The following is a 10,551-nucleotide window of genomic DNA, read 5'->3' as shown; positions in this document are numbered from 1 at the left end:
CTTGCTGAAGGAAGCCAGGCATATGAGCACAGGCCACAGTGGGTCTGAGAGGCAGAACCTTGAACTCTAAACACAACTCCTGAGGCACTCTTCCCCAGACCGGCCCTTTACCTGAGCTTCCATTTTCTGCAGCTCGGCCTGCCGCAGGCGACTCTGTAAGGATGCCACAGTCTCGTGCAAGTCCCTCAGCTCAGACTCCAGGGCGTTCTGTTTCCCTTCCCACTGGGATTTCTCTTTGAAAAGAGCAGAGATGTCGGAGTCAGGTGCATGGTCGCAGGTGGGAGAACACAGGGGTGTAGAGGCAGATGGAGGACGGGGATCAGAACCCAAGGGGAACAAGGCCAAGGAGGAGAAAATGACACCCGGTGTCCTGTGCCATCCCTGCCTGCCAGCAGCTGCTTCCAGCCTCACACCTGTGTGCTGCGAGCCCCGGGACAGCTGCTAACCATCCTGCACTCCTCGTCCTGACCTCCCAGGGCTCCTCAGATGAGTTCTCCAGACAAGACAGCAGGGCCCCTTCTAGCCCCAAATTCTATGAGTTTGTAGGAGGTTCCTGGAGGCCCTCAAGTCTGAAGACACCCCAGAGGCAGCTGTTCGCATGGTCCTCAGGGAAAAAGGCTCACCTCCTTCCTTCTGCAATAGAACTTCAAAAGGGCACAGTCTCGAGGCGCCTTTCCTCTGCAAGTGGTGCCCACCCCTCCAAGCCCTTGGCAGAGGAACAGACAGTATGTTCTTCCCGATTCCCCTTCCTGGCCTTCTCACAGGAAGTTTGTAATCCTTTTGTCCTCAAAGGCTAATTTTGAGGGTATAGTGGGAAATGATAAAAATAAGTAACACGGATAAATGATGAAAGAAACACAATTTTCTGTTCTGATAGTTCTGGCCCAGGGTCACCAGGATTTCATGCTTGAAAAAAAAAAATCTGCATGGGCTGGTGAGATGGCTCTCACTATCACACCTGACTGCCTAAGTTGGATCCGTGGGGAACCTATTGATAGAGGATGAGAACTGATTTCCACAAATTGCCCTCTGACCTCTATGTGTGCCACGGCATACACATGTCTCTCTCTCTCTCTCTCTCTCTCTCTCTCTCTCTCTCTCTCTCTCTCTCTCTCTCTCTCACACACACACACACACACACACACACACACACAGAGTAAATGCAATTTTAACAATTAAAAAGCAAAAACAAACAAAAACAACTCCCTGCAGAGACTAACAGCAGCCCAGACAACAACTTCTATCAGTTTCCAAACTGGTTCCTCCTAACTCCTTCTTCCAGGATGGCCCACAAAAGCCAAGCAAAGTGAACAAGGGTTGAAGAGGCTCATCCGCCCTCACAGGTGCCTTAGCTAGTCTCCCCGTTCCTGTCCCCACCTGCTCTTGCCTCCTCTCAGCCTGCTCCCCTAGCATCTCACCATCCTGGCTCTGGGAGAGCTGTTTCTCCAAGTCCTGCATCTCGGAGCGGACCTGGCTCTTCTGGGCCTCGGAATCAGTCAGCTGCTGTGTCAGCCTCTGGATCTGGTCCCTTAGGTCATCCTAGGAAAGGAAGGGCGGGGTTGAGCTCGTGCTCTCTGGAGCCCACACTCTGCCCACACTCCGCAGGCCCTGCCATCAAGACCCTACTCTCTAAACCAGCTCTCAACCCTCCTAACACTGCGATCCTTGAATACAGTTCCTCATGCTGCGGTGACCCCGACCAGACAATTATTTTTGTTGCTACTTCATAACTGTAATTTTGCTATTGTTATGAGATGTAAATATGATATGCAACCCCTGTGAAAAGGTCATTTGACAACCAAAGGGTTGCAACCCACAGTTGAGAACCACTGCTCTAAACTCTTATGTATTTAGTTCCCTGCAGGGAGGGGAACCTGAGGGGCACCCTCTGGCCTATGTTTTTGTTGTTATTTCAGACAGTCTCATGCAGCCCAGGCTGATCTTAGTGGCTACAAAATGTAGGCTAGTCTTGAACTCCTACTCATCCTCCTGCCTCCACCTCCCAAGTGCTGGGATTACAGACATTTGAGGCCCCATACCTGGTATCTGCCCAAATCTTTTATATATAAAATAAATCTTTTATTTTTATTTCTTTGTGGGGTGGAGGACAAGGACTCAATATACAACTCAGGCTAGTCTCAAATTCTCAATCCTCCTGCCTCAGCCTCCTGAGTGCTGGGACCACAGGCATGTGCCACTGCACCTGGATTATTTCTTTTGGAATAACGGCTCAGTGTCCTATTCCAGGCCACACTCCTTCTCTCCCAAGAGCCTCCTTCAGAGTTCAGAAGAGCCACCTATTCCCCATGGCGTTCCTTCCAGGCCCAACCGTGCTCTAGCTGTGTCGGAGGTGGCCCTTCTGTCAGCTCCACCCTGGAGGGCTTCTGACAGCAGGCTGGGTCTCATGTCTTTGTATCACCAGCTCAGAGTGGCTGGGGCACCCTGGAGGGCTCTGACGGCAGGCTGGGTCTTATGTCTTTGTATCACCACCTCTGAGTGGCCGGCACACTGGCAGCTCTCAGCACTGCCTAGCAGGTTCACAGTGAGGTGGAGTTAGCTCAGTCTCAGGCCTAGGATGTTCTTGTAAACAGTGACTTCAAATTTCAATGCTCCCCAGCTTACCTGACTTCCCTCAGAGGATTTGGCGCTAAGACTAAATTCTTGGATGAGAAATGATATTCAACAAAACCCATGTGTTGTGCTGAAGGGCTTACAGTTCCCAGGGCTCCCTCAAGACTCCTGCTCACAGCAGTGGGGGTGTAGAGTGGTGTGTGACGGCAGGGTGGCAGGGGAAGGAGAAGCATCATCTGCCCTGCTTTTCGAGTGAACACAAGGCTCAGGAACTCCAAATGCGTCAGCCATGTTTGCAGGGCAGTAAGCTCACAGGAGAAATGACAGGGGCAGGGATCAGGATGAGGATCCTTTGACCCTTCTTCCTCCATGTTACACGTCTGTTTGAGCGGCTCGGGAGGAAGGAGGAGGAAGGAGGAGGGCAGAGAACATACCTGGGCCTGCTGAGCCTTCCACAGGTCTTGATGAAGCTTCTGGAGAGCCAATGCTACAGCCTCAGTTGACAGCGCAGTCAGGAGGGGCCCTTTCTTAAAGAGTCTCCTAGCTCCATTCTGATCTGAAGAAAAGAGGAAAATTCTTCTCACCTGGCTGCCACAATAAGCAGCCGTCATCTCTCCCCAGACAGGGCCTTGGCCTTCCTGCTGGCTCCCTCTCTCCGAAGAATCCCTTCTCGGTGGTTCATTCGTATATCTTCCATTAGAGCAGTGGTTCTCAACCTTCCTAAGGCTGTGGCCCTTTAATACAGTTCCTCATCTTGTGGAAACCCCAACCATACAATTATTTCGTTGCTAGTTCATAACTGCAATTTAGTGCTGTTATGAATTGTGATGTAAATATCTGATGTGCAGGATATCTGATACTCGACTCCAGTGAAAAGGTTATTCAACCCTCAAAGGGTTCACCACAGGTTGAGAACTGCTGCATTAGATAATGCTGGCTGTTATGCTTTCAAGTGCAAGCAGTAAATTCTTTTTTTTTTTTTTTTTTGGTTTTCCGAGACAGGGTTTCTCTGTGTAGCTTTGCACCTTTCCTAGATCTTGCTCTCTAGACTAGGCTGGCCTTGAACTCACAAAGATCCGCTTGCCTCTGCCTCCCGAGTGCTGGGATTAAAGGCGTGCGCAATCACCGCCTGGCCGTAAAATTTTTTTTACCTTTTTTTTTGTTTGTTTGTTTTTTAAAAGATAGGATATATGAAGCCCAAGCTGGCCTGGAATTTACTATGTACTTGAGGATGACTCTGCACCCTTAATCCTCCTGTCCCAACCCCCACCCCAAGCAGGTACTATCATGCCTAGCAACTCACTATGTAGCTCAGGCTGGAGGAACTTAATTTCTACAAGTGCCCTGAGTGCTAGGGTTATAGGCAGGCACCGCCCATTTGGCCTATGTCTACAATCCCAGAAAAAGTCTAAGACGGGACTTTTAACACTTCCATTTTATAGTCAAGAAAAACCATGTTCAGAGAAGTCAGGTGGCTAGCCTGAACCACGATCTGTTCAGGTCACCTGGGATCAGCTGCAGCATCCATGCCTTAACCTTGATGCTATTTTACAAGAGGAACTACATTCGCTTCCCTTTTCCCGGGCTTTGGCCCACAAGACTTAGCTCTCATCTGGCTTCCTCACCTGGCTCAGGGCCCCACAGGGAAGGAGCAGAGTCGCCCCCGCCCCTCAGCTCAGGCCGGCTCTCCCACGCAGACCCCAGGGCCTGCTGCAGGACAGAGCAGAGGCTAGCCAGCTGGGCCTGGGCCTGGGTCTCTGGCTGCGGTTCTGCAGCCAGTGCCTCCAGCTGGCTCTCAGTGCTGCGCAGCTGCAGCTGCAGTTGGGTTGCCTTGGCCTCCTGGGTCCACAAAGAAGCTCGCAGCTGCTGCTCTGTGATCCGTGAGGCCTCCAGTTCCTCCAGCAGCTGCGCTTCCCGGGCTACAAAGTCAGCCTCCTTTTCCTTCACCTCCTGCCTCAGTAGTTCCACCTGCCAGGAGGAAGGAGACTCCATGAGCAAGTGGTACCCTCTCCTCAATCCTCCCGCTCCTGACCCAGATGGGGAGAAGTCGGGCAGGCTCAGCTCTGCAGCAGGCAGCAGGGCCCTGAAATGAGTAGCTCTGACTACTGGGGGTGACCAACACCTGACACAAGGACCCAGGCTACGATACAGGTCCTGGTCTCGTTCCCAGGCAGACAGATAGGCCAGCCCCTGCTGCCGTTAGAACTCTGCCCTGAAACCTCGACATGGAGCTAGTCAGACTGCCCAAGCCCTTCTCTCTCCTTCCCAACTCCATCTTCCCTCCAGGCTCAGGACCAGGTCTCGGCGAGCGAGCTGAGGATGGAAGTCCTTGCAGGTCAGGTATCTGTTGATGCCCTCCAAGTTCCCCTGCTGTATTTTGCCAGCCAGGAAAAAAACACATTTGCAAGAGCTTCTGCATGAATCAGGCCCACAGGGGCACTCTGAACACTCTGTTCGGGATGTCAGGCTCCCCACAGGGGACATCGCTCATCTCTGGGTCAGGTGACCACCTGGCCTGCCCAGCCCTGCTTTTCCCCTCCTGTTTCTGTCCTGTCTTAGGACAGAAACAATCCACCCAGCCCATCTAAGAGCATCCTCACCAGAAAGCCAGGCTCAGGCATAGTGGGTACCTGCAGACCGAGCTCTCTCTGCCCCTCCTGGGCCTCCTGTATGTCCTGGCGCAGGGAATTCAGCTCCTGCTGTCGGACAGAGTCAGCTTCTTGCAGAACAAGGAGTCTTCCTTCCTTTTCCACTAGCGACAGTGCCAGGCTGAAACAGAGGGTGGAGAGGTGGGTCATTCTCTCAGGGGGCGAGAGCATGCTCTAACGACTGTTCTAATCATAGCACTGCTTGTTAAAACAAACCATAATGGTGACTAGAGTCAGTAAAAACTATACCAGTAAGGACTCCTAGGAGCTTCATACATATGAGGACTCATTTCAGCTCAAATGTATTCTTCTCTGATAAAGTCCACACATAGATATTCACGTATTTCAAATTCACTAGACCCAAACTTGCCATCCCTCTGAGGCCCCATTCCCCACCCACTGTCCCCTGGCTCTGTGAGTGACCTTTCATCTATGGTGTCACAGCATGGAAGCCATGAGCATTTCAGTCCCCTTCATCCTACCCACATCCAATCTCTGACTATATGACTCTCTTAAGCTCCTCTCTTCCTCCTTTCCCTACTCCTTACCATGGCGCAGTCGCTCTTGTTTGGATACCTACACCAGCCTCCTGACTTGTCTTTAGCACTCAGTTGTCACCATCAGAAAGATTCATCCCTTCTCAGACCCCTAGGGCACGGAGTGGATGCTGCTCCCCATTGTGAATGGGCTCGTGCCATCCATGTTCCAGGCCATTACTATCCCTTCTAACTCACCAGCAATCTGATTATGTGGATTTCCTTAGTTTCCTGCTGAATGTAACCCACAAGCTCCTTGCTATGGACTTCAGTAAACGCGAGCTTTACCACCATCTGGCCTCGCCAAACACAGCATGCTTTCATTCGCCTCAGGGCTTCTCCTCTGACTGAACAGAACTCTCGTCGCTTGCACGGGTGGCCCCGTTTCATCTTTCAGCCTTCTGTTTGTTTATTTATTTACTGTGTGTGTAGAGGGGCATGTGGAGGTCAGAGGACAACCTTCAGGAGTGGGTGGGTCCTCTCCTTCCATCATGTGGCTCCTGAAGATTGAACTCAGGTCGGCAGGCTTGGGAGCAAGCATGCTTACCAGCTGAAGCATCTCGCCAGCCCTAGTATTCCGTTTATTTATTTATTTTTAATCTTTTTTTTTTTTTTTTTTTAAGATAGGGTTTCTCTGTGTAGCCCTGGCTGTCCTGGAATTCACTTTGTAGACCTGGCCAGCCTCAGAGAGCCACCTGCCTCTGCCTCCTGAGTGCTGGGAGTAAAGGTGTGAGCCACTACATCTGGCTTAGCATTCAGTTTAAACACAACTTCCTGGGAAAGATTTTCCCTACATCTTTCTAAAGCAGTTTTCTCTCTCTCTCTCTCAGCACCTTGTCTCTTTCCTCCACTCCATATGTAATAACCTGTTTAAAAATTTATTGATTAAAACATTCCCCACAGAATATAATTCTATTGAGGCAGGGACCATATTGTCATAAGACAATGGTACATAAATGGTCTTCTCTAAATACTTACTAAACGAAACAAGTATAAGATCTGAAGCAGAGGCCAAGTCCACTCCAGATGGCTACATGTGTACCTGAGTGAGACATGGTGAGGTAACCTTGCACAGAATAGTCAAGGCACTGTGACTACGCTGAAGACAAGTCACCCTCTGGCTGTCTAGCTTACCTGGCTTTCTCTTTCTCCAGTTCCTTCTGGATCCGGCTACATTCCTGAGCTTCTTTCACCTTCTCCTGAATCTCTAGTTTCACCAGCCTGTGGGAGTCATCCTGGGTTACCAGCTGCGACTTCAAGTCCTCCACCTGGAAGGTTAAGAGCATGAGGCTGAGACGACAAAGCCCACGAGCCAAGTGGGAGCATGCTTCTAGTCTAGGCCGTCAGGCTCCTGGAAGCCATACTAGTCAGTGGTCTGTCTCCACAGTTATGAGGTCTCACTCATCCCTACACTAGTTTTGTTTTCTTTTTTACACTTATTGTATATGTTCACACTCAAACACACGCCATGACATGCTTGTGCAGGTCAGCAGACAATTTGAGGAAGATGGTTCTGAACTATCAAACTGCACACTACACGCACACATACACACACCATTCTTTTTCTTTTTTTGTTTTTTGTTTTTTTAAAGACACAGTTTCTCTTTATAGTCTGGCTTTCCTGGCATTTGCTCTGTCCTCAAACTCAGAGATCTGCCTGCCTCTGCCTTCTGAGTGCTGGGATCAACGGCATGCACCACCAACACCCAGCTTCAGACCCTGTTCCTTTTTTTTTTTCCATTTTTCTTTTTTTGGTTTTCTGAGACAGGGTTTTTCTATATAACAGTCCTGGCTGTAGACCAGGCTGGCCTCGAACTCACAGAGATCCGCCTGCCTCTGCCTCCCAAGTCCTGGAATTAAAGGCGTGCGCCGCCGCCGCCGCCGCCGCCGCCACCACCACCACTGCCTGGCTATCATACCCTGTTCTTAATCATTCCCTTCTCCCAAACTCTTCAGTCTGTGTGTCTCCATAGCCTTATAAATGCTACATAAATGCAGACACCTGCAGAAGGGAGTAGGAGGGGTCAGCTGTGCTGGGAAGGGCTATGGGGCAGGTAAAAGGACGGACCTGCTTCTGCAGATCTACCCTGTCCTTCTGGAAGGCAGCAAGCTCCTCCCTGTGCTGCTGGGCTGCCTCCTTCAGCTCTTGCTGTGCTCCCCGAAGCTGGTTCTGCAGCATGCCAGTCGTCTCCTACAGAAGAGAAAGGGTCAGTGAGTGCAGAAAAGCTTCCACGGGTACTCGCTCCTGAACGCTGTGCTGTATAAATACTGTGTTTTGTTTCTACTGAGTTGACAAAGCTGAACCAGGAACTGGCAATGCATATCATTTCCCCTGCTCTATTCTTACAGCCTATTCCTCCTCCTTCCACACTACTGCATGGCTCAGCCAACCCTGTGGACAGGCCGAGAGTTTGTGACTGACTCTTACTCAGACCCGCTAACAGCCTCCTGAACATACCTCTACTTCCACTTGATTGCACACACACACACACACACACACACACACATACTCCCACTTGGTCAAGCATTACATTAAAAGATATCCTAGATATGCATTTAATGCCAGCACTAGGGAAGCAGAGGCAGGTGGAAGCTATATAATAAAGCCTCAAAAAGATATTCTAGGCTGGTATTGTAATTTAGTAGTTGAACATTTGCCTAACATGTACAAATCTCCAGGTTTGATCTCCAGAACCACAAAAAGATGATAATAAAAGAGTAAATATTTAAATATGTATATAGAAATATATAAAATGATGTATCACGGGGGCTGGAGAAATGGTCAGTGGTTCAGAGAACTTGGCTCTTACAGAATACCCAGGTTCAATTCCCAGCACCCACATGGTGGCTCGTAACTGTCTGTAACTCCAGTTCCAGGTGATCTGACATCCTCTTCTGGCCTCTGCAGGTACCAGGCATGCACATGGCATATATACATATATGCAGGCAAAACACTCATACATATAACAAAAATAAATATTTAAAAAAATTATGTGTTCCCCCTGCTCTTAAAATGCCATTCTCCAGTTTTCCATTGGCCTCAAAACAAAACCCAAGCTCCTATGATGACTAAAAAGGTCTCCTTTCATCCTCTCCCCTGAGTTTATCACACTAGAGCCATGCACCTCTTTTTGTCCTTGAATTTCCCAAGCCTCTCTCTGTCCATTACAGGTCCCTATGACAGTGAAATCCTACGCATGTGTCCTTCAAAAACTACCCTTGGTGGGTAAAGGTGCTGCTGCCAAGTGCAATAACCTGAGGTCAATTCCAGGATCCTACATGGTGGAAGGAAAGAACCAACTCCCACAAGTTGAATTCCATATGCATGTCATGCCATGTGCATATGCATGTACACACACACACACACACACACAGAATAAATAAATAAAACAATTAAAAACTGCCTCCTAGCATTCATGTGCTGTGGAATAATACTTCTGTACACTGTAAATATGTATTGTTTTCATTGTTAATAAAAAGCTGACTGGCTAGTAGCTAGACAGGAAGTATAGGCAGGACAGCCAGACACAGAGGAGGCTGGGAACAAGAAGGGCAGAGTCAGGGAGTCACCAGCCAGCCACTGAGGAAGCAGGACATGTAGAAAATGAGATAACAAGCCATGAGCCAGGTGGCAAAGCATGGATAAGAAATATGGGTTACTTTAAATGTAAGAGTTAGGTAATAGCCAGCCTGAGCTATTGGACAAGCATTTATAATTTATATTAAGCCTCTGTATCAGTTATTTGGGAGCAGGTGATTGGGATCCCTGAGGTTCAATCCTTAACAATACATAAAACTGGGTGTTGTGGTCCACACCTGCAATCCCTGCATTTAGGAGAAGGCAGAAGGATCAGACCCAGGAACACCCTCCATACCTGCTCCTGTAACTTCTGAATCTTCATGTCCTGCCTTAGCCTTTCCAGCTGCTGACTGGCATCTGCCAACTCCTTCTGGGTCTGCAACAGCGTCTCGAGGAGGGACACTCTCTCCTTCTCTGTTTCTAGTTGCATCTGTGGAAAGGCAGGAAGGGCTTCATGGCTCTGGAGTATCATGTTCACCGGGGAGGCCATAAGCATATCACACCTGCTCCAAGTTCTTCCTCAAGGATGAAGGCTGAGAGCAAAGGAAAGTCTAAGACCATTAACTTAGAACCAGGAAGTGCAAAGATTGCCACTGGTTTGCAAGCTGACAGGATGTGGTAAGTGCTAGCCCTCCCTCAGGAAGTATGACATACTGCCTCCTCGCCGCTAACTGCATATTAGCCCACTCCCGAGCAGCAACGTGGTAGCTACCCTCTCTTCAGGAAGCCCCGCTCGAGCCCTGCAGTGGAATGGGGAAGCGGTAAGACTGGGCACTCAAAGATGGCGAGGTTCTGGTACTCCAAGCTGCTTACGCGGTACAGGGTGCTGTCGGCCTCGGCTCGCTCCTCATCCCTCTGTGCGCGGATGGCTTTAGTTTCTGTCTCTTGCTCTCTCAGCCTGGCTTCCAGCTCCGTTCTCTCCCTTTCTAGGGTCTCCAGGGTCTTATCCAGCTCCTGCTGAAGCAAGGAGCGCTCTTTCTCCTGACCATGTGAAGGAAACCACGCTGTTAGAACCAGTGGATGAGCAGAAGAGGCAGGAGAGCTGGTCTGGAGTTTGAATCTCCCCGCTGCCTCACTGTGACTTGGGCACTGCTCTCGGCCTGGTGATCATTTCTGATGGGAGGCTTAACAATCCCTGCCTTATCTGTCTCACTAAAACTTAAGAGTCAAGTGAGATTTTTTTTTTTTAATGATATATAGGCCAGACAGTGGTGGC

The 10,551-nt window shown here is 49.6% G+C and overlaps 1 protein-coding gene across 7 annotated transcripts in view; it reads right to left on the bottom strand.

Moving 5' to 3' along the window:
• Nucleotides 1-10,551, bottom strand: part of Cep250 (centrosomal protein 250) — a 45,144-nt gene that overhangs the window by 11,236 nt on the left and 23,357 nt on the right. For all 7 annotated transcript variants that reach the window (XM_028888902.2, XM_028888903.2, XM_037205353.1 and 4 more), the window contains 9 exons: nucleotides 10,149-10,316; nucleotides 9,631-9,765; nucleotides 7,824-7,946; nucleotides 6,890-7,023; nucleotides 5,202-5,340; nucleotides 4,197-4,539; nucleotides 3,006-3,127; nucleotides 1,419-1,539; nucleotides 112-233 (listed from right to left, as the gene is read on the bottom strand). In XM_028888902.2, the coding sequence (XP_028744735.1) occupies nucleotides 112-233; nucleotides 1,419-1,539; nucleotides 3,006-3,127; nucleotides 4,197-4,539; nucleotides 5,202-5,340; nucleotides 6,890-7,023; nucleotides 7,824-7,946; nucleotides 9,631-9,765; nucleotides 10,149-10,316 (1,407 nt within the window). The remainder of the gene's footprint in view (nucleotides 1-111; nucleotides 234-1,418; nucleotides 1,540-3,005; nucleotides 3,128-4,196; nucleotides 4,540-5,201; nucleotides 5,341-6,889; nucleotides 7,024-7,823; nucleotides 7,947-9,630; nucleotides 9,766-10,148; nucleotides 10,317-10,551) is intronic.

The sequence above is a fragment of the Peromyscus leucopus genome, chromosome 4, assembly GCF_004664715.2.
Source record: "Peromyscus leucopus breed LL Stock chromosome 4, UCI_PerLeu_2.1, whole genome shotgun sequence".
NCBI lineage: Eukaryota > Metazoa > Chordata > Mammalia > Rodentia > Cricetidae > Peromyscus > Peromyscus leucopus.
This window is presented reverse-complemented; position numbering and strand designations above follow the sequence as displayed.